We start from the raw sequence: 24033 nt of genomic DNA, 5'->3' as shown, positions 1-24033 counted from the left end.
CAGTGGTAGAGCATTGGTCTGCGGACTGAAGGGTCCCAGGTTCGATTCCGGTCAAGGGCATGTACCTTGGTTGCAGGCACATCCCCGGTGGGGGGTGTGCAGGAGGCAACTGGTCCATGTTTCTCTCTCATCGACGTTTCTTTTTTTTTTTTTAATTTATTTATTTACTTATTTTTACATATTTTATTGATGTTTCTAGCTCTCTATCTCTCTCCCTTCCTCTCTGTAAAAAATCAATAAAATATTTTTTTTTAAAATTTAAGTTAAAGATGACAAATTGAACACACCTTTATCTGACTTCCCTCTCAATATGCCATGAAAATTGTAGAGCTGAGCAAACAAGTCCCTAAGTGATCAGAGAGCAAACACACCAAACCTGGAACAGTGTGTATGAGAAAAATGCACAGAGAAGGGAACATGAACAGATTCCCAGTCCCCACTGCCCATTACATAGAAGAAGAAAAAAAAAAGGAAAAAAAAGCAATTGGTAGTTATGTAAGTACTTGCTCAGGAAGAAAAAAAATCAAATAATGCTAAAGGAGTTGGAATGAGTTGCTTAGGTACCTCTATTACTCATGCTTATTTAAATTAAAGCAATATAGTGTATATCTTAAGCCCCCATGATGTTATATATCCATTAAATCTCAATTTTTAAAAAGTAGGCAAAATAGAAGTCTCTCCAATGAAGGTACGCTAATGGCCAATAAGCACATACAAGAGCTCAACATCATTAGTCATTAGGGAAATTCAAATCAAAACCACTTCCCATTTACTAAGATGGCTATCATTTTTTTTAAATGGAAAATAAGTAATGGCTAGATTGTAGAGAAATTGGAACCCCCCCGGAAGTATAAATGGTACAGCCATTGTGGAGAAGGGTTTGGCAGAACCTCAAAAAGCTAAACATAGAACTACCATATCTTCCCACAATTCCACTTCGCGGCATATACCCAAGAGAACTGAAAACAGATGTTTCAACACTTGTACATGAATGTTCTTAGCAGCATTATTCATAAAAATAGCCAAAAGGTAAAAACAATGTAGTGATGAGTAGATAAACAAAATGTGTTATACCTATACAATAGAATATTATTCATCCAAAACAGAAATGAAATTCTGGCCCAGCGGCATGCTCAGTGATTGAGCGTCGACTCTGAACCAGGAGGTCATGGTTCAATTCCTGGTCAGGGCACATGCCTGGGTTGCAGGCTTGATCCCCAGTGTGGGGTGTGCAGGAGGCAGCCGATCAATGATTCTCTTTCATCACTGATGTTTCTATCTCTCTCTTCCTCCCTCTTCCTCTCTGAAATAAAAATAAAAAGAAATTTGAAAAGAAATGAAATTCTGAAACATGTTAAGCATGGATAAGCCTTGAAACCACTGTGCTAAGTGAAACAAGCCAGGCCCAAAAGGATAAATATTGTACTATTCCACTGACACGAGGTACAGATAGAGGCAGAAAGTAGAACAGAGGTTACCAACTGTGGGAATAAGAAGGAATGTAAAGTAATTCCTGAATGGGTACAGAGTTTCTGTTTGGGATGAAGAAAAAATTCTAGAAATGAATAGCTGTGAAGGTTATACAACATTGTAAATGCACTCAATGCTCTGGAATTGTACATTTAAAAATAAACTGGTAGACTTCATGTTATGTATATTTTATCACAATTTTTAAGGGCAAGTAACTAAAATATTGTCAAAACATATTCACACAAATTTTTTAATAAAATATCAACACATACTATGACATGGATGAACCTTGAAAACATACTAAGTGAAAGAAGCTGGACCAAAATAATCCACATATCCTATGATTCCACTTACATGAAATTTACAGAATATACAAATCTATAGCAAAAGATTAATGATTGCCAGGCTGGGGGTGTGGGGGAATGGGGAGTGATTAACTAGTGGGCTCAGGGTTTCCTTTTGGAGTGATAAAAATACTCTGTAAGAGATAGTGGCGACAGCTGCACGTCATGAATGTATTGGAAGCCCCTGAAATGTACACTTTAATGGTTAAATGGCTATGACATCATTAGGAGAAGGGAGTTTTTCAGCTCCCTGTCAATCTTATGGGCCCACCATTATACACTCAGCCCATTGTTGACCGGAATGTCATGCTGACTGTACATTATGTAACACCGCATCGTTGTAGACTAGAGAGCAATTCTCCCAACAGCCCCGAGGAAGCCAACAGCCGTGTTGTAGAGATGATCTACAGGACAAGATACGGCGGGCAGCTTTAGGAGCTGGAAATGTTCCTCCACTGACAGACAAGTCCTGCAACTACAGGAACTGGATTCTGCCAACAACTAGTGATCTTGAAAGAGGGCCCTGAGCCTTAGATGACACCACAGTCCCAGTCACCATCTTGAGATCTGGTGAGGACCCGGTCAACCCAGGACCACACTCATCACCACACTCTCCTGACCCACAGAAACTATGAGATAACAAACCCATGTTGTTTTTAAGTCACTAAGTGTATCATAATTTGTTAGATAGCAAAATAAAACCAATATAAGTCATATGCTTACCCTTGGCCTGAGAAGCGTGGGATACCTTAGCAGTTGAAGTGAGCTTGCATCCAAATAGGGAGGGATGGTCCCCCTTAAGCAGAATTGAAATGTCACCATCAGTTAGGAGGATGGATACTAGAATAAAGAAGAACAAAAATTATCCAAGGCAATCAGTATATTCAGTATCTGACATCGCACAGGCCTTCAACATTCAAATCAGCAGTCCCCTACCATTATTGACTCTTGTCTATTGCCACATACACACTTCTTGATCGTCATGACACTGAACCAGAGACTAACAAAGAATACATGAGGCCAACAAAGTCTAGCAAGACCACTGGGCTTTTATCTTCTTCAATTTGCCCCTAAATAGGCTATCTCACACTGGGCAAGCCACTCATGGACCTGTTTCCTATCTGTAAAAAGGAGGTATTAAACTAGCTTTATTGTTTCTTTCAGCATTAAAATTCTATGGGGGGGGGGTGAGGGTTAATTTAAAGAGAGAGCCCACAAAAATAATTCAAAGTACACTTTGATTTGCCATAAGAGAATGAAGAAACGCCATATTGCTTCCATACACATGTCCATCCCTCTCAGTATTTCACCTCTGCAAGAGGGATTAAGAAAGGTTTTTTTTAGAAAAAGCCACGAAACATTTGCCTTCCACACCCAAATGAGCTTAATAAAAACTACCACATAAAACGAACAAGCAAAGAAAACCACTTCATAAAACAACAGAATCTGGGAGTGGCATGGAGGAGAAGGCAATGAGAACTACCAGGGCACCTTTACCAGGTAAAATGTCCATGAATGCAAGTCAATGTTTTGTGATATTGTTGTCATGAATCATAATGTATTTACATTATAATTATGTGGGAACATATGGATTTTACTTCTTTTCTTTTCTTTGCCACTCACTACATTCAATGGCAGTGCTAAAGACCCAATGTGAGATGTAAAAGACCGCATCTGGGAAATTCACACTTTTTGAAAAATCTCATCTACAATAACTGTGATCTCTTGGATCATTTTAACAACATTATAAATCAGGGGGAAAAGGCATTTTGGTTTTTTTAATTGCCTACGTTCACTCAAATGAGCTGAAAATTAAATGTGAAATGCAGTATTCCATTTTTGAAAAATTGCAAAGAAGTTTTAATCACAATTGTTCTCACCAAATACACATTGACTCTTGTAATGTATTTTTTTTTTTCTTTTGCAGTGTTCTTTTCCCTTCAACAACAACAACAACAAAAAACAACCTCTAAGTTCTCGGGCCCCAAACAGCTTTAAAAAAATAAATAAATAAATCCCACAGAGTAGAATTTTTGGTTGAACTATTTTCACCGTGATCAATTCCCATTACTGTCAAGCTTTTAAGCAGGTCAAGAGAACTCTTAGAAGGCGCGGAGGAGGTTAAGGAGGAGAAAGAGGACTTGATTTATGCTTTTGCCATCCTGCCAGCTCCCAGTCAGACAGGCTGGAGACATTTCTGGAAGCAACCTCACCACGGCCGTCCAAGGAGAACCGCAAGTTCGGTTCAAACTTGTCCTGGCTGGTGATGATGGCCCTGGGAAAACTGCATTCTTGAACGTCACCTGATGGGTGAATGTGACCTTGCATGTTGCAGCCCACCCCTTTGCGTCCCATACCGACAGAGGACCCGTTCACCTCAATGCATGGGGTACAGCTCGTCAGGGGGAATTTTGTGGACGGAGAGGCAGCTATTCCCTCCAAGCCCCACGTGCCATGATCGCGTTACATGGAACTTGGAGATGTTCCTTAGGAGCATGTTCCTACCTGGCACAGGGAGCTGGTGTGAGTGTGTGAAAATGCCCCCAGCATGCTGTGTGGCAACAAAGTGGATATTCATGAAGGACAGGAAAGTTAAGACAAACATCCATCGTCTTCCACCAAAAGAAAGAATCTTCTGTTGCTGTGACATTTCTGCCAAAAGTAACCACAACTCCGAAAAGCCCTCCCTCCGGTAAAAGGCAGGAAGGCAAACCAAACCGCAGAAGGACATGTAACATGATGAAGGCTGCACCTCATAAGTAAACTGGTTATTTAGAAATGCAAACTACGAAAGGCTGCGGCCAAGTCACCCTGCAGCACAGAGAACCTGCAGCCCGCGGGGCCCACGCGCTGCGGCGCGCTGCGCGTGCGCCCTGGCGCCGGCCGGGCCGGCGGGCGGCGGCGTCCCCGGGCCCCCGGGCCCCGCGGGGAAGGGGGCGTTCAGACCGCCCGTTCCCAGGGCTTTAAAGAAACAACGTAAATTGCACTTTACGTTGTAATGCGGGAGCTGCACTTTACGGGGGAGGGAACTGATGGCGTCTAAAGACAGAATGCACACCTCGTGCAGAACTCGGTTTCAGAAACCACCGCCAAGCCCCCCATCACGGGGGGGTGGGGAGGCTGGGACCCCACTGGACCCCGATTTCCTCCCTGGGAGGTGTGGGGGGGGGGGGCCTCGGCAGCGAAGGGGTCGCCGTGGGGAAGGAGACGTGGCTGCACCGCGGAAGCCCGGCAGCAGGGGGCGCACGCCGTCCGCAAAGAGGGGAGGAGGGCTCGAGGCGACGCCGCCGCCGCGGGAGACGCTGCGGGGGCGGCGCGGCCCGGGCCGGCGGTGTCCGGAGCGCGGCCCGCAGCGCCGCGCGGGGCAGGCCGCGGCCTCACAGCCCTTCCACCTCCTCAGGCCGCGGGGGGAGGCAAGAGCCCGGGCGGCGACCGGAAGCCCCACATGGCTGTGGCTGTAGGAGCGGAGCGGAGGGCGGGGTTCCTAAGGCCTCCCGCTGCAAAGAGTTCATTTAAACTGAACTCCTGGCGGCGGCGCCGTGTGTTCCCGGCGTGCACGGAGCTGTTCCCGCAACTTTAAAGCGCTCAGCCCGCGCCGCCGCCGCCGCCGCAGCGGGACTCCGGGGGCTGCAGGCCCCGCCCACTTCCGGGTCTGCGCGCGTGCGCAGAGTGATTACTATACTAAGGTGTCTCTGCCCTCCCCTTGCCAGTGCAGCAGCGATGGCCGAGTGGTTAAGGCGTTGGACTTGAAATCCAATGGGGTCTCCCCGCGCAGGTTCGAACCCTGCTCGCTGCGGAAGCGGGTGGCTTCTCTCTTTTCTTATCACGTAATGCTTTTTTTGAAGATGCTTTCAAAGGATAGCCCTTGCTCTTCCTGTTTCATTTCCCATGCGGGCTGGCTAAACGGAGCACCTACAGAAAAGTCGAGTGTGCCAGATAAAAGCCAATAAATGTCAGTGCGACAAACATACGCTGTGTACACTGAAAGATAAAAAATCGTCCTTTTGTTCTCAACGGTAAGCCGTTTTAACATCTTGTTCTTCAAGGTGAACAGCGAAGTCGCAAAATAAAATCAATATAAATAGTGCTGGAAGTTTTCGGGCTATGACAATCTAAACAAGCTACCATCCCATTAAAAATGATAACAAGGCTAATGCTTCCCCTCCTTCCAACCCTGGATTACCTGCAAGGGCTCCCCCACCACATCCAAAAGCGGTGTGAAATAGGAGATAATAAAAACTTTTTGAAAGATCAACTTCTAAACCACGAGATGATAGCCACACAATGGAACACTATGCACATAGCCACTAACATGATGTTAATGACATGGGAAGGCCTTCCCCATGCATTGCCATGTGCGAAAAGTTGGACAGTTTGGAAAACAATTCATATCATGATCACATTTTTGTTCAACAATTCCGTTATGTGACAAGAATGGGAGAAAAAGAGAGAATGGATGGGAACTGGAAAGAAATAACTAAAATGGTAGCAGTAATTTTATCTCTGGATGGTGGGATTTAAATTTTCTTAACGGTTTTTGAACTAGTTTTCTATCATATATTGACCCAGTATTTTCTTAGTAATAAAAGAAAATTGTGGGGTTAGTCTTTGAGACCCTATATAACCCTTTCTGCTCCCTCTCCGTCCACCTTTCCCTTCCCCCTCCCGCCCCATACTTTCCAGGCGTCCTTGGGAGTCCCTGAAACCTCACAGCTGGCGATAGCCTTGTGATTCCTGCAGTACATTCCCCACAGCCCCGATCCCACTGTATGCACCACCGCATTCACATCTTCAGCCTCCCTCCCCAACCCCAGCCTCTTCTGCTCCCGTTCAAGTCACTTATAAATAACTGCATTGGTTTCCTCGCTGATCTTCTCTCTTTCAGTCAGGATCACATTGAGCTGCACATGGTGGGAAACCCAGTTCCAGTGACTTAACCACGTAGTGGTTTCTCTCAAATCTGGGAGTAGGCACTTCTCATTGGAACAGGGGGCAGGGTTGTTTCCCTCTTTCTGCTCTGCCGTTCTTCATGCACTGTCTCTAGTTTGACCAAATCTCTGTCCCTGTGGTCAGCAGAGCCCACGCTTTGTTGTTAAGATTATTTGATGCTGATCATAACCTCGTTGTCTTGATGCTTAAAGGAGGTGGGTGAGTCAGGGTGCCGGGCCGGGCCAGTCTGAATTGGCTGTCTGTCTCCGTTTCCCACTTCCACTTGCCAGGGAATTTCCCTGGCTCCTTACTCTCTTCACTTACATGTCTATCATGGCACAGTCCCAGCTCCTCTGCAAGGCTGACCTAGGGTTAGATTCGTTTTAGAAACTAACTTCTTTCTAAAACTCAGGCAGAGGCATTCGGTGCTGCTGTTATCTGTAGCTTTTCCTGTTCCTGCCTTTGCCATGAAAATTAGCCACTGTATGGTTCAGATCTCCTTGTGACAGTTTGACTTTGGTTAACATTCATCCAGGCTTGAAAAATGACCACTGCGCAGTCAGACGGATGCTTCCTGGGCCACTCATTTCTAACACAGTGTATTAGCACTACCTTTGAGTGGTATGTCTTTCTAAATTATTATTTGTTCTCCCCCACTGCTTTTTAAGATTCATTAAAAAAAGTAATAATAACTGTCGAACCATTTTTTCTCAAGACTGTCTCTATAAAACATCCAGCCTGTCACTCACTAAGCTGTATAATCATATTTCAATATTTTATTTACTCTTCTTTATTACCTGTTATTATTACCACAGCATTTGAGAATTTCTCATTAGAGGGAATGTTTGACTCTTGGGGAAATAAAAAGGTCTTTTCATCTTGCCAACAAAACCCACCACACAAGCTGTACCATTTCCCAGTTATGACTCATCTGCAATCCCACTGATTCTGGCGGGTGCTGTCCGCTTTGTAAAAACGATTACATTATCACACTGCTTGTAGAGCATGGCGTTATTCAGATATGGTGAGGCCAACAGATCAGGAGAAGATTGCCACTGGAAAGATCATGCGTTACAGTTCCCAAGGGGAGTGGGGCAGGCATTCCACATCAGGGTCAAAGCAGGAAGCACGGGTCAGGGTCAGGCCAGGTCTGCCTGCAGGCTGAGGAAGGAGGGGGACTGCAGGCTAGAGTGTTTTGGTTCCTTTGGGAAGGAGAGAGAAGGGCTAGGGGTGGCTAGTCGGAACGATTCCAGCGGGCTATGGGGCATAGGCGTTGTCCCTAGCTGTCCGGTACCTGGCCTTGGGATGATAAGGGCAAGGGGGTTAGTGGCTCTGAGTGTGAGAGCTCCAGAAAGGAGGGGGTGAAGGTGTGGGTTCAGAGTCGCTTCATTGCAGATGTGAGGCGCGCTTGCAGGTGATTTACCTTGCAGGTGCATTGTTTTCAGTCTTTAGATGTTTTCAGTCTTTAGATGTATTTCTGCATCAGAAATACAGAATATATGAAGGCAGGATTTTTTAAATAAATAAAAACTAACATTTTTAAAAGGCAATTTTAAAACCATTTCCGTCAGTAGCCCGGCAGGAAACAGAAGGCCCACTCAGTTTAGGCCCATTCTAAGCAGGCTTACCACCAAGGTATGGAGAGACTGTAGAGAGACCACAGGAGCAGCAAGGGGTGCCACCACCCTCAAGAGGGGCTGGGCGCCTTCCCCTTCTCTCCTCCCTCCCTGCCCCTCCAACCCAACGCAGACAAAGAGAGTTCTGAGGAGGAGCAGTGACTTCCTTTAGGGGACACACGTGCTGGAGGACCCCTGCAGGGAGGGCCTGCACCTCCTCACTCTTCTCCCTCCCTCTGCCTTCTCACTGCCACCACCACCACCACCACCACCACCACCACCCCCCGTCCTTGGCCAAACTCAACCAGCCAGCCAACACAGCCGGGGACAGGGCAGAGAATGGGTTGAAGAGATGCCCAGGACTCTCCTTTACATAAAACTAGGGGAACAGAGAAGTAAAAATAATTATCCACATCCAGCATTTTAACATTCCAACTTCATCGCCATGGCACATTCCTCCCTGCTCTATATGTATATGGTTTAATATACAGTTACATCAAAAGTTAAGTTGTTGACTGTTTCAAACCTAGGAGAGATGCCCAGGGAATAACATAGTACCTAGTATATTTTTTATTTTTTTCACTAGAATTATTTCGAACCCTTTTGCTGCTCCTCTGTCTTCATAGAATGACTTGTGATGGCTCTAGAGGACACTGCACAGCAGCTGCACCAGAGTTAATGAGGCAGCTGTCGCACACTCGGGCTGCTTCCTTGTTTCCACATACTGATGTTACATAACGTTGTGATGTATGTGCATCTTTGAGAGAAAAGCCTTTTCCATATTTCATGTTATTTCTTCAGCGTCTGTATCTCTAAGAATGAATTTATACCAAAGCCAAGTACATGGACAATTTCACGGCTCTAAATACACATTGCCAAGTTGCATTGCTAAAGAGTTGCACCCATGGGCAATGCCAGCAGTGATGGGTGAGAAAGCTGGGATCACGGAACCCTCATCTACATTGAGGACTACAGCTTGCAACTTTTTCTCCTTCTCCTTCTCCTTCTCCTTCTCCTTCTCCTTCTCCTTCTCCTTCTCCTTCTCCATCTCCTTCTCCTTCTCCTTCTCCTTCTCCTTCTTCTTCTTGGATAATTTACTAGATAAGAACACTCCTCCTTTTTATTTAATTTGCGTTTCTTTGATTACTGCCAGTTTCTATGTTTTGCCATAGGTATTGACTAGTTGTATTTCCTATTGAATTCCTGACTTTCTACTGTATCAGCTATTGGTCCCCAAAGCTGCTGCTGAAATTGACCCTTGGAAGGATCCTTACTGAAAACAACTGAGTGTCATGGATGGTAAGAAAGCAATTTCAAAGGAAAGAGGCCAATGAACTTCAAGCTGGGGGTTATGGCCTTCATGTCCACTTTTGGGGGAAGTGTATCTTTCCATTCGCAGTGCTTCCCAAAGTGTGGTACTCGTACCCCCAGGGGTACGGGAAGAGTTTGCTGGGGGTATGCACTGCACCGTGCTTAGCTGCGCCTAATTCTATGTTCTCATGAGTACGTGGGTACTCAGCATTAAGAAAATTATAGAAGGGGTACACATAAGTCAAAAGTTTGGGAAACACTGCATTAGAGTATCAGATTTACCCACCTGCCCCTAGTCCCCTTCTTCTTCTGCTCCAGCACTGAAAAGAGCTGGTGCAAAGCTAAATGCCACCTGAATGTTAACGGCAATTAATTCATTGTTACTTTCCATTCTTGGTAGGCAACATGGTGGCTCAGCTTTGGGAGACATTGAAGGTAGCTGGCTTGGATTCTGAGAAACATGTTTACCTGGCATGGTCTAGACATTGTTGTTGCTTATCTGCTCTCTCTTTCCTTACCTGGCAAGCTGTTTGAGGAAGTATCTTCCTTGACCCACCAGGCTCCAAATTGCAGGAGGTTCTTTTTGTATCAAACATTCTCAAATATTAGAAGTATTGCCTAAGAGAGCTTATTAAAAACACAACCTTTTGCCCAACCGGTGTGGCTCAGGGGTGGAGCGTACATAGACCTAGGAACCAGGAGGTCACGGTTCAATTCCCAGTCAGGCCACATGCCCAGGTTGCAGGCTCAATTCCCAGTAAGGGGTGTGTAGGAGGCAGCCAATCAATGAGTCTCATGATTCTCTCTCGTCATTGATATTTCAATGTCTCTCTCCCTCTCCCTGCCTCTCAGAAATCAATAAAAAAAATTTTTTTTTTAAAGCACAACCCTTGGACCTCACTGCTGGTGATTCTGATTCAGTAGATAATGAGGTGAGCCCAGGAATCCACACTTGATTTAACGATTGAGATGCAGGGGTATCTACTGACCACACTCTGAAACACTGGATTCGATCCTAGGAACAGGAAGTAAATTTGTACTGAAAATATTTATGGTAAAGCCGGAAAAAGGCTGGAAATAGGGAGGAGAGCTCAGTACAGTCAGGGCTCCTCCCGGGCCCATTCTCTGAGAGTGTCGCTGTGGAAGACATTGTGCAAATAAGAGCAGAATTGGCTGGAGAGGGTAGTCGGTGTGTGGCAACTTTTTATATGCAAGAGATGTCGTGGCCAACACAACAACCTGTCTAGTTGATTTCGCTGGAATAATCTGGCTGTTATTTCCCAGGAAAGGAGTAAGGGGAGACCAGATAACACAGGCGTGCCATTGACTAGTATACGGCACTTTGCTGGTTTTACACTATCCAGTTCTGTCCTCCGCTGGTGGATGGAAGAAGGGACAGAACAAAGGCAGTTTGGACGCCTGCCCAGTCAGATCTGGGTTACATGGGAAGGCGCCAGTCTGTTGGTCACAACGATAAACAAATTAGTGGCCACTGCAAGTGGCTAAACCTGAGTATTTAAATGTCTGAACAAAGGGGTGCCTTCCCTGGGCCCTTGTGCACGGGGCTGTCGCCTCCCTGGTGCAGGGGCTGCGCTCAGGGCCGCGGGGGACCCCCCTGGGCTGAGTCTGGACTGAAGGCACCGCTCTGCTCCCATGTCCAGCCTGGGACAGGCACTCTGGACACTGGCCCTCCTCTGGGCTTTCCTGGAGCCACAGCTGCCCCTCTCCCAGCGCTGCTTCAGGGACAAGGGACTTGACAACCCGAGGGATGTGACCCCATGCGGATAGAGCCTTCTCCCGCCTCTCGTTCTCCCGGGGCGCTCGGGAAGTGCCCCTCCCACTCGTGTCTGGGAAATCTGGCCACTCACTCCTCCAGCAACACATGGACACTTGATTCATTATAACATCGCTTCATGATATTTAAGGACATTTTCAGTGTTGTCACACCTTCCTAATCCCTGTTTCCTGACCTTCTACAATATACCTTTAAGCTTCCACATCAATCCTACCTCTGACCACAAAGTTTCTGATTTAAAACACACACACACACACACACACACACACACACACACACACAAACAGTCCTTTGGGAACCAAAGGATGTCTTGTCCACACAGCATTGCCCTCAGTGAACTGCCCAGAGCAGCTTGCAGAATTGCTGGGGTAAAATGTTTGTTTGTTTTTTACACTTTGCATTTACTGTTATTTGGTATCAGTCTCAGGTGTACAAGCATAGCGATTAGACAGTCACCTACTTTACACAGTGTACCCCCTGATATTTCCACTGGGCTGAGATTTCTTCGGGCCCCTCTGTGATGGACGGACAAGGACACTAGCTGAGCACACTGTGGAGATGCAGAGGCAAAGAAACCACCACCAAACCTGGAGTCTTTTTGCAACTTCACAACTAGCAAATGCTCTGGGGGCAAACCCTTCTTCTACTATTAGCCCAAGGCTGCCATCTGGTGGCCATCTGAGGAATGGTGACTTGAGAGGATAGATTTTGAAGAGCCTTCTTTAGGAGACAGTATATTCATACTGCTGGGGGAGGGCGAAGAAAATCTTTGCATTTCCTTGTCATATCTTCTATCAGTTTTTAGCCTACTTTGGATAATTTTGAAAAATAATAGAAAAATTCTACTCACATAAGCATAGATGGTTAGAATAGAAAAGAAAAAAAAATCTTAGAAATCCACCTTTTTGTAAAAAAAAAAAAAAAAAAAAAAAAAAAAAGGCTTTTTGTAAGGCTAGTTGAACAAAATGCCAAAGTTTTTATGTATCGTTCTGCTAAAATTACTAAACATCAGATTTACACATTTTCCACGTGGTGACTTTGCTTTGTGAAATTCTCCTTTATCCAGAACTGGAATTGCTCCTGCAGAGAGATCTCATGTCACACTCCCTGCGTGTGTTTAAAGTGCTTTTCCTGGTCCATTTTACCTCAGGGCAGCACTGGTGTATGTGCATCAACAGCTCTGCCGTCTTCCCTGAACACAGTCCTTCTCTCAAGTCCTCTCAAACAGCCACGGTGCTGTGTCACTTTCTTGCTTTCTCTCTGAAACCAGTTGAACAAAACTTTTCACATACACTCACACAAAAGTAAACACATCTACTCTGGCCCTAACCGGTTTGGTCCAGTGGATAGAGTGTTACCCTGCAAACTGAAGGGTCCGAGGTTTGATTCTGGTCAAGGGCATGTACCTTGGTTGCAAGCACATCCGGGGATTGATGTTTCTCAATAATGTTTCTAGCTCTCTATCCCTCTCCCTTCCTCTCTGTAAAAAAAAAAAATCAATAAAATATATATTTTTTAAAAATCTACTCTGGGCATGCACTTTAGTTAGCATGTTTGGGCATTGTGCCAAAAGCATCACCATTGTCAGCACCATGAGAAGGCAGCCCTCAGTGGGGAGAGGGATGCTCTCAGAGACGATCCCCGAATAGGAAATACAAGACAGCACCTGGTGGAGCCCGGGGTTGAGAGTTAAAACAGCTGCAGACAGATGGCTTCTCTCGTTCTCTGAATTTTTACCATATGTGATCCCCAAGGTGGGGCGTGCCGATCAGTTCTCTCTCTCATCATTGATGTTTCTATCTCGCTCTCCCTCTCCCTTCTTCTCTGAAATCAATTTAAAAAGATATTAACAAAAAAACAGAATAAGGAGGTCTGGTAAATATCTTTATATACCTTATCCGCCAGTCACCGAGAACTTTTCTTTCCAAATGCACCACTCGCTGTCAAGTCCCCAGGCTACTCCTTCCACTGAAATACCCTCTCCCACTCCTATGCCTGCCCTTCAGCCGGGAGAGCCCTACACATCTATCCAAAGCCCGCTCCGATAGCTGCACATGTGTGAACACCTCCCTGGCCCGCCCCCTCAAAGGTGACTTACTCCCTCTGGACATGCTTCTACCCCAGCACAACAGAAATGGCAGTGTCAGTATCTGTATCCATGTCTGAGTCTCCCCCTGAGCTGTGGGTTCTTTGAGGGGAGGGGCACTGGTAGTGCCTCTTTGTATCCTGAGTCCCTAAGCAATTTGTGGCACATAGAGAACATTCAATAGATGTTGACTAAGTAAATAAGTGTTAGAGGAGAAATAAACGGGGGGGGGGAAGAAAAGGGAAAGCAAAGATGAGATTGAAAGGAAAAGATGAAACAGAAGAAAGCAAGCCCTGGCCGGTGGTCTCAGTAGTTAGAGCATCAGCCTGCACACCACAGGGCCGCAGGTTTGATTCCTGTCAAGGGCGAGAAAGATATACACGAGGCAAACAACTGACCTTGGCAAGCTTGATTTTTTTTTTTTTTTTTTTTTTTTTTTTTTTTTTAGGTCACAGCACCAAGGGCAAATCAGGCTTCCAGAAATGTTCCTTTGGCCAGCACAGCATTTAAAATTTTTTTGATGTAGTAATCAAAATTTAAGGATCATAAAAATCTAGATTTCTAGCTTTGTAAAGAAAAAAATAGGTCTAGCCTCACCTGGGTTAGCTTTCTCCATGATAACCACTGGCTGGGCCTGAAGATGCTTTTCCCAGGTTTCCACAGTCCCCCTGCTCCCTGTTGTAGGCCCAATATGGAAGTTAAGTATCACCGGCCACTTACCATTGGGCTTGTGCTCTCGGTTCACTTATAACCGACCTACTTCATTCATTTACCTCACCTGCCTGACTCCTTTAAACTTTAGAGTTCATCACCCTTGTCCCAGCCCATGCTCCATCTAGACGCTCTGTGGCTACGAAAACAGCAATAGTAATAGTAATAATTATCCCTAGATCTGCACTCGCCAGTACAGCTTTCTAAGATGGTGGGAATATTGTGAGGCTTTTGAGCACTTGACATAGGACAAGAGTGACTGAGGAGGTGTATTTCTACTGTTATTTCACTTACAGCAATTTAATTTTAATTTAGGGCAGTGTTTCTCAAGATGTGGTGTGCATGGAAATGCCCAGGGGTCTTGTCAAAATGCATTAAAATTTAACAGATCCAGAGTGGGGCATGAGATTCTGCATGTCTAGTAAGTCCCCAGGTGACGTTGATGATCCTGGGCTTTGGGCTTTGGGGAGCAAGATTCCTTGCTGCTCAAACCTTACCATAAATCAGGGAGATGCCAAACATGTTCCTGGGCCCTACCCTCACAGACCCAATAGGTCCGAGGTGGGGCCAGTAGTTTGCATTTGTAACAAGATCCTGGGTGCCGGAGCACCGTTCTAGAGAATGGGAAGATGTTGGGAGGAAAAAATAGTTTTAGTCATTCTCCGAATTTCTTTCCCAACTGCTACTATTAACATATATATATATATATATAAAGCCCCTGACCTGAACACTGTACACAATCAGAACAACCGGTTGCTATGACGCCCACTACAGCCAGTGAACCTGCCCAATCAGGGGGTGGGGTCAGCCAACCAACCTTCCATGGCCCCTCCCCCCAACCAGTCCCACCCCTGATCAGCCTCTCCCAACCCGATGAGCCCGCAGACTCTCCCCTGGCCGGTCCCACCCATGATTGCCCCCATACCCCAAAAGGGAGCAAGACTGGCCAGCCAACCACCTGCAACCCTTCTCCCTGGCTGGCCCCATCCCCAGTGGACCCCTACCACCCCAACCGGCCTGCAGCCCCCAAGCCAAATCTACCTCTAATCTCCTTTCACCCCATTTGGGCGCAGGGCTGGCCAGCCCACCTCTCAGCCCATCCCTGCAGCCAGCTCCATCCCCAATCGCCCCCACCCCCACCCCAATTGAGGGTGGGGCCCACTGGCCAATCGCCCATGACCCCTCTCCCCAGCTGGCCTGACCCTGATGGGCCCCATCGGGGTGGGCTGGTCAGGCAATCTCCCACTGTCTCCTCCTTCTGACAGGCCCAGCCCCAATCTGCCCCAATTGGGGCCTGACTCCACCCATGCAGGAATTAGTGCACTGGGCCTCTAGTAGTTAATATTTGTGTCTACATCAAGGGAATTACTATCCCACTTTACTGACAAGGAAACAGACAATGGGAGGTTAATGGACTTGCCTAAGGTGACACTGGTGGCAGGTGTGGTCTCCAGAGCCACCCTCTTACCTGCATACATTACACCGTGAGTGACATGACCATGGGTGTTTGCCAGGGATGTGTCCTTGCCTTAATGTATACACTCTCTGATCCCCTAGAATTTAGAACAGAAGAGAATGAAAACCAGGATAGTCTGGGTTTGTTTTTATTTCCTGGTATAATTACGAGAGAGGACCTGGGCTCAGAGAAGCAAAAGTAAAAGACTTGCCTAAGGTCACACAGCTCATCATTTCTCTTTTATTATTCTCTGGGGAACATCATGGATAAGCTTCAGTTTCTAAACTTTTCAGGGCCACCCTTTTCTGTTTGAACACGAACGAGCATTTTTAGCTAGCTGCTGCTGGTAGAGACACGTCGCCCTCCCTCTCCACGAACACCCGAGGAACCCTTGTCACTATCTGCTCAGGTGCTTCCTTCTCCTCAGTTGGGAAGGCCAGGGTGAGAGAGGAGAAGGAAGGTGGGAGGAAGGCACATCTGTGCTCCGGGCAGTCAGGATCTGTAACCACTTGTGAAAGCTAGGGTCCTCATGACTTTGATTAAGTTTGGTTTTAAAGCCTAGCTCTAGAAATCACATCCCTCTCTCTATACATGTGTACATACCTCTCAGAGACCTAGCCTTACCCCCAGATCACCCTCAGGCCCCAGAAGACAGCAGCCAGCACCTGGCTCATGGTCACACAGTACGACCTCTGACAGGCTAAAGAGAACAAGTTACATCTCAGTTCCCGAGCCCCAAGGTGGACAGACCCCTGGCTACTTTCCCATAAGACCAGACAGAGGGGCCAGAAAAGACCCCAGAAATAGCTTATCATCAAAAAGAGAGCTCGGGTCTCCTACACCGTATGTGGTTAGAACCAGCAAGACATTAGCCATTTCACCTACAGCCTATACTTGTTGAAGCCTCCATGGTCCTCACCCTGAGAAGCAAGTCAGAATTACCCTGGAGTTGTCAAATCCCAGCAGGAAGGGACACCCAGACCCATTACAGCAAAACCTCCGGCATGGGAAGCAGGCATCTTCCCCGGGTGGTTTCAGGTTGAGAACCAATCGTTTAAAATGTATATAATTCTTTTAATTTTATAGTTTTTTAAATATAACAAAACTACACATTCTCAACCAAATTAGATTAATTGGAAGGTTCAAGTAACATTCATGTAAAAATGCCCTGGCCAAGGCCCGGAGCAGCAGCTGCCAGGCTGGGAGCGGCCAGGCCCGGAGCAGCGGCTACCAGGCTGGGAGCGGCCAGGCCCAGAGCAGCCGAGTCGGGTGCGGCCAGGCCCGGAGCAGCAGCAGCCAAGTCCAGAGCAACTAGGTCGGGAGCGGCAGTGACCAGACCCGGAGCAGCTGGTTGTGGAACGAACCAGAACAACAGAGGCCAGGCCCGGAGCAGCCAGGCCTGGAACAGCTCGCTCCTCGCCTGCCCATGCCCCACGGCTGCCTCTCAGACATGGCTGGAAACTTTCGTGGGAACTTGAGGGTCTGCTGAATCAAGTGATGAAGGCTTAGATCTGGATGTGTTGAGTTAGTATAGCGCTGGGGTGTTGATCTGTGAGTGCCTTGGGTGGGGCCTGGATGAGGCTGGTTGACCTATTTGGAAATGTCTTTTGTGTGAAGTGTATCATTGGGCATGTGGAGGTATTGTTGATATGAGAAAATGCTAAGTAACTGATTTATTATCTGAAAAGGGATTTACTATCGGGGAAAGGGAGGGAGGAAGAGACTGAACATAAACTGTGCACCTATGGATGAGGACAATGGGGGATGGGGAGGGGTGGAGGGTGGGGTGGGAACCTGGTGGAGGGGGGAAGAAATGAGGAACCTTTGTAACAATATGAACAATAAAAAATAAAAATGCCCTGGCCAGTTTGCTCAGTGGTTAGACTGTCAGCCCACGGACTGAAAGGTCGCAGAGTCAATTCCTGGCCAAGGACACGTACCAGTACCACGGCTGCAGGTTCCTCAGCCCCAATAGGGGTCCCTGAAGGAGGCAACCAATCCCTGTGTCTCTCTCGCATCAATGTTTTCTCTCTCTCCCCCTCCTCCCTCCCTTTCACTCTCTCTAGAAATCAATGGGGGAAAAATACTCTTGGGTAAGGATTTTTAAAAAAGAATTTGTGAGCAAATGCTTGGAAAACTGTTAAAGGTGTGAGTTATTTTTTATCATTAGACCCTGTCTTGGAGCCTCCCCTAATGATCTGACAAGCAGGAAAGTGTTTAATATGGTTTATTTATATTTAATATATTTATTCTGAGGACAAACCCCCATTGTCTTCAGAGGTGGGATGCTATCAAGCATGACATCAGACTCAGATGAATGTAAATAGATCATTGAGGTGTTTAGAGCTGGTGTGTATAAATATACCTACTTAATTGTAATCTCTCCCCTTTTATCTCTGCCTTTTTCTTTAAAAAGAACATTAAGAGAGGAAGTTATGAGAAAGAGTGAGAAAAAGACACATCCTCTTCCTCTGCTTTCCCTGTCTCACCAGCCCTTCACAACTACCGTATTTTTCGGACCATAAGACGCTCCGGACCATAAGACGCACCAGTTTTTAGAGAAGGAAAATGAAGAAAAAAAGATTCTGAAACAAATAATGTCCTAAAATATTTTATGTGCATTAAAACCCAACATCACAGTCATAAACACATGTAATCAACCCTGTAAACAGCAGCATTTAGAACCATTTTAGAGCTGGGCAAGCACACAGAGACCACACAGAGCAGGGCAAGTAAAAAAACTTTTTTTTAAAAGTATATGTGTAGGCTATATTTGGACCATAAGACGCAGGGACTTTCCCCCCCCCACTTCTGGGGGGAAAAAAGTGCATCTTATGGTCCGAAAAATACGGTACCTCTGACTACACACTCCCCATCACTTCCCACAACGGCAGGCTCCCGCTGAAGGCCCTAACCAGGCCACTCCAGACCTGTTCTTGGGTCCCGCTGTGTTCTACAAAAGGGAGATTCTTCCTTCCGGCCACAGCTGGGAGAAACTGGATTTTCCCTAAGTCCCACAGTGGATTAGAACCAGAGGAAGGCCTAGTTCTCCATGCACCTAACCTGCATTCTGCTCTGGAAACATGCCCTCTTGGCAGCTAATTAATATAAGAAACCAGCAAAGCAAAAACACTGGGAGAAATGGCACAGGATGAGAATGTGCAGCCTGATGCAAAATATCCTCCCACAGTGAGGGCAAGATGACACAGAAAGCCGAGAAGCAATAATAGTGGGAGACACGGCCACACTGATGCATATCACAAAACCTGAAATCGAAGGGAATTGAAGCCTCTCATCCTGACACATTTCATCATTTTCTCAGTAATTGCATCCGTTTCGTAATTTCTCCCATCACTGACTCCCCAGGAGTCCTGGCATCTCTCTGCCTGTGATATGGAGATGGCGGGTAATGGTGTTTGCCTGCAGGAAATTAAAGACCCTTTCAATAACTGCATTAGTCATCCACACTTGCTGCTGTGATTGATCTGGTAACCGCCATCAGATCTGGGCACAGAAAGGATATGAAAATTCATAAGCAGGGAAACAATCTTATCTTCCCTTTATCCAGCTCTCTCTTTACAAGAAATATCTGCAAAGTCATTGCTGCATTTCTAATCTGTTCACTAAAGGGCATATTTCTGACAGGCTGGGATACAGCCACTGGGGACTGGAAACTACTATTTAGGATCCTAGGAAATGGTGGATTCTGCCTAGGTTTCCTCATAGTTGCTCTGTTGAGTCGCCCTTTAATGTAAAAGAGCAAAATTGTTTCAGAACTGTATTTCAACATTTCAGAAGGCAAGAAGCCATAACACTGAAAAAAAGGAGGAGAAAAGGGGAAAAAACAACACCCTTTTCTCTTCCTGTGTCTGTGAATGGTACCAGAAAAAAAAAAGCACACTCTGGCTTTATTATTTCTCTATATCACAGGCACTCCCTGGTTTCAGGGGCTAGGGGAGGTGCTGGGGAAATTGTTCCATAAGTAAAACACCCAACAAGCCACTCAACGTAAAGGCAAGTATCCCAATGAACAAGCACTATTTTCTGGGTTTTCCAATCCAGATCTCTAAAGCCTGCATCTATTTGTCTAAGAATCTAATAATCAAATGCACATTTATACGGTGTCCCCCCAAAATATATATACTTTTAACAGCTGATAGCTTACTATTAATAAGCACTGCCTTTATGACTGTTCACAGTATGTGTATACATTTCTGGGGTCACCTTATGTGTATACTTTTTGATCCACTCTAGCACTAGGTTATTTATCCTCCAGGTTTACTTCCCATATAAGAAATATATGTATAAAGCTAATCATTACAGTGTTTTCTTGTGATCAGGAATAAAAGCTGTAGATAACCTTGAAAAGCATCAATAAAGGACAAGTCATATTTTGGTTCATCCACACAGTGGAATCCCATGAAGCCAATAAAAAAATAAAGTGCCGCTCGCATAGTAAAAATGGGAAAATCCCCAGGATTGATTTAATAAATGAAAGCTGTGCAGCTGTGTAAATAGTATGCTACCATTTATAGAGAGAAAAGAACAGAGCCCTGGCTGGTGGAGCTCAATGGGTTAGGTGTCATTCGTGTACCTAGAGGTTGATGCTTCAATTCCCAGTCCGGGCACATGCCTGGATTTCAGGTTCAATACAGGTCAGTGGGAGTGCAGGAAGCAGCCAATTGAAGTTCCGCTCTCACATGAGTCAATGTCAATCTCTCTCTCTCTCTCTCTCCCTCTCTCTCTCTCTCTCTCCCTCCCTCTCTCTCTCTCTCTCTAAACAGAAACACATCTATGTGTGTAATGCATAGCATAGCTATGGAAATATATGCAAGAATCAGTGCCTCTGAGACAGAGAAGTGGGGAAAAGGGACTGAGGAAGGAAGGAGACCATAATTCTCTTAATTGATTATCACAAGATTTACTATTATTATGAACATGGGGGTGCAATGATATAGTAAGAACCAGAGGCCCGATGCACGAAATTCATGCAAGAGTAGGCCTTCCTTCCCCCAGCTGCCGGCACCGGCTTCCCTCTGGCACCCAGCATCTGGGCTTCCCTCTGGCCACGAACAGGCACCTGGGATCCAGGCTTCCCTCGTGTCTCCAGCTTCGTCCAGAAGGTTGTCCAGAAGGACATCCAGTCTAATTAGCATATTACACTTTTATTATTATAGATAGTAATGGGTACATATAGTACTGAAAGGTCCCAGGTTCGATTCCGGTCAAGGGCACATACCCTGGTTGCAGGCACGTCCCCTGTGTGGGGTGTGAAGGAGGCAGCTGGTCCATGTTTCTCTCTCATCAATGTTTCTAACTCTCTATCCCTCTCTCTTCCTCTCTGTAAAAAAATCAATAAAATATATTTTAAAAAATAAAAAAGTGGCTTTGAAAATGTGCTATTTCGCATACATACAATTGTGATTGTGCTGAACACATTGGGGGGTCAAACAAGTTATTGAAGAAAAGTTGTTCAGTTTTCCCTTTACTTTTCATTCCAAGGGAAAAACTGTATAGTCAAAGCACAGTCCTTTTTAAACATTGAGTTCAGGAGAGTAGTTAAGTGTTTAAGAAAGAAAGTCTTCTACTAAGTTACACAAAGTGCTTAGCCCAAATATATAACGTGCTTAGCACAAGCCTGGCCCATCATAAATCCCCATTCCAGCAGAGTTTTCTCATTTCTCATTTGGAGGCTGCCAGTCTCATGGGAGAGAAAAGTAAATAAGAGCTGGCCTTCACTCCTGTCAATAATTGGGAAATCCATCTGAAACAAATTAAAACTTCAATTCTTAATTTTTTATCTCCCAATCACCCATCGTGGATTTAAAGCATGGATGACTTTTAATGACTTGTTAAATGGAAAAACACTCCATAGCCCACTTTGCTTTTGTGTGTAGACCATTGGGCTGTGGACCAAAGGGTCCTGGGTTCGATTCCGGTCAAGGGCACATGCCCAGTTTGCAGGCTCGATCCCCAGTGAGGGGCATCCAAGAGGCAGTTGATCCATGTTTCTCTCTCATCATTGATGTTTCTCTCTCTCCCTCTCCCTCTCCCTCTCCCTCTCTGAAAACAATAAAACTATGTTTAAAAAAAGGAAAAAGAAAAAACCTCAGCCTTGGCATATGGGGATGACACTCCAACCAGTTGAGCTACCCAGCCAGGGCCAAAACTCATATATTGATGTCCCAACTCCCAGTACCTCCAGAATGTAACCTTTTTAAAGATAAGGTCTTTAAAGAGATGATTAAGTTAAAAGAAGGCTGTTAGGTTGGGGCCCTTATCCAATATGACCAATGTCCTTACAAGAAGTAGAAACACCAGGAATACACATGCACAGAGAAAGGTCATGTGAGGACACAGTGAAAAAGCAGCCTCCTGGAAACCAAAGAGAGAGGACTCAGAAGAAATCAAACCTTGATCTTGGGCTTCTAGTCTTCAAACTGTAAGAAAATAAATTTCTGATCACTTGCTATATAACAAAAGAAATCTGGTAGGAATATGTTTCCTCAAATCAATAACCTTTTAAGTTTACAATTATTGAAATTAAAGTAGAAATACCTATTCAGATTATTTTCAAAAAAACAGCTGAATTATATATTCATTATGAATTTTGGGGAAATTATTTATTTTATTCTATGTGGTTTAGAATAGTATCTAGTTTCACATTTCAATTTAAGTCCAGAATCAGAAAACATTTCTTGTACACCCAGTACTAATAGAGATCATCATATATGGATGAAATACTTAAATACAGAGATTGATTTAAAAATGGATTTCTCTAAATAATATTTACAGGAAAACACACATAATATTATACAATCCACTCTGGATCTAAGAGGCTTAATTTGTTCTAATATTAAAAGAAATGTGTCTTCTGAAATTTCTCTCATTTTAAAAAACATTGTGAGAATGGGTGCAAGGGTGGAGGAATCAATTAGTACTCAGCGATTCACAAGCATGACATATAAACATGACATTTTAAAGATCTGAGCGAAGACTGTGTGTTGGCAGCACAGGGGGTGGTCTTGCTCACTCGCTCTCCCTCCTACTGAGCAGGGACATTTCATATTTCATAGTTTCTGAATTTCCTCAGGAGTTCTGAAGGAGCATCCCCAGACCAGCGGAAACGAAGGTGCCAACTGTTCACATCTGAAGAACCTTTGAAGGAGAGAAGAGATTTTTAAAATCAGAGATGGGAACAAAGAAGTCAAGCTTGTAATAGTCAAATATAATAGCTTGCTGGTGAGATTTCACTGCAGTAAGTGAAATGTAAGGGTAAGACTTTGGGATGAATTATTAATATCTTACAGAAACTGATTAACTTAGGCAGGATGTTGAATTCTTGTGAACAGGATTTATTTTATATGGATGAGAGGATCTCACATTCTTAAACTTAATAATAAAAGGACATTTATAATGCCTCCAGTGGTGATAATTTTGACAATTCACCTGCAAAGAAATTGGAAACAACTTTCAAACAGCTGCCAAAAATAAAAGGTCAATGGTAAAGGATTCCAGAAATACAAACAATGTAAGATTTATTTTTTTAGACTAATAAACAACTTTCTTGAAAATTAGATAAAAGGTCATTTCCCCTCTACTAGAGAAAGTGTAAACTGACAAAACTATTCTGTGTAGGAAACTTGCAATATTTATCAAACTCATTAAAATGCATAAACATATAACCTAACAATTCTGCTTCTGAAAATTTATCTTAAGGAAATAATCATGGATGTGCTCAAGGGTTTTAACTATCAGATGTTTAACATGATACCTTTTGTAAATGTTTTTAAAAATAAAAAACAGCCGAAACCAGTTTGGCTCAGTGGATGGAGCGTCAACCTGCGAACTGAAAGGTCCCGGGTTCGATTTCGGTCAAGGACATATATGTTGGTTGCGGGCACATCCCCAGTGGGGAGTGTGCAAGAAGCAGCTGATAGATGGTTCTCTTTCTCATCGATGTTTCTAACTCTCTATCCCTCTCTCTTCCTCTCTGTAAAAAATCAATAAAATATATTTTTAAAAATAATAAAAATAAAAAACAGCCCTGGCCTGAGTGGCTCTGTTGGTTGAGTATCATCTCCATGCATCGCTAGGTCACCAGTTTAATTCCGGTCAGGGCACATGCCTGAGTTGCAGGCTCAATCTCCAGGAGGGGGCATGCAGGAGATAGCCCGTCTCTCTCCCTCTCCCTTTCTCTCTAAAAATCAATAAAACATATTTTAAAAAAAAACACATTCCAAGTATTCAGCAATAAAAAGCTGGTTAAAAGGCTGTGATATAGTCATTAACAATTTTTTAATACTTACAGTCAC

At 44.9% G+C, this 24033-nt stretch overlaps 1 protein-coding gene and 1 non-coding gene across 2 annotated transcripts in view; one reads left to right on the top strand and one right to left on the bottom strand.

Moving 5' to 3' along the window:
- The first annotated feature begins 5528 nt into the window (after positions 1-5528).
- On the top strand, positions 5529-5610 carry TRNAS-UGA. Its single transcript has one exon. It is a non-coding gene; the product is annotated as a tRNA-Ser (tRNA).
- Positions 5611-22322: 16712 nt separating this feature from the next.
- The window catches only part of DNAJC12 (DnaJ heat shock protein family (Hsp40) member C12), a 37949-nt gene continuing 36238 nt past the window's right edge, over positions 22323-24033 (bottom strand). The window contains exon 7 of the mRNA XM_045581818.1: positions 22323-22876. Within this exon, the coding sequence (XP_045437774.1) occupies positions 22782-22876 (95 nt within the window). The 3' untranslated portion in view covers positions 22323-22781. The remainder of the gene's footprint in view (positions 22877-24033) is intronic.

Source organism: Pipistrellus kuhlii, unplaced genomic scaffold (assembly GCF_014108245.1).
Source record: "Pipistrellus kuhlii isolate mPipKuh1 unplaced genomic scaffold, mPipKuh1.p scaffold_m20_p_15, whole genome shotgun sequence".
Lineage (NCBI taxonomy): Eukaryota > Metazoa > Chordata > Mammalia > Chiroptera > Vespertilionidae > Pipistrellus > Pipistrellus kuhlii.
This window is presented reverse-complemented; position numbering and strand designations above follow the sequence as displayed.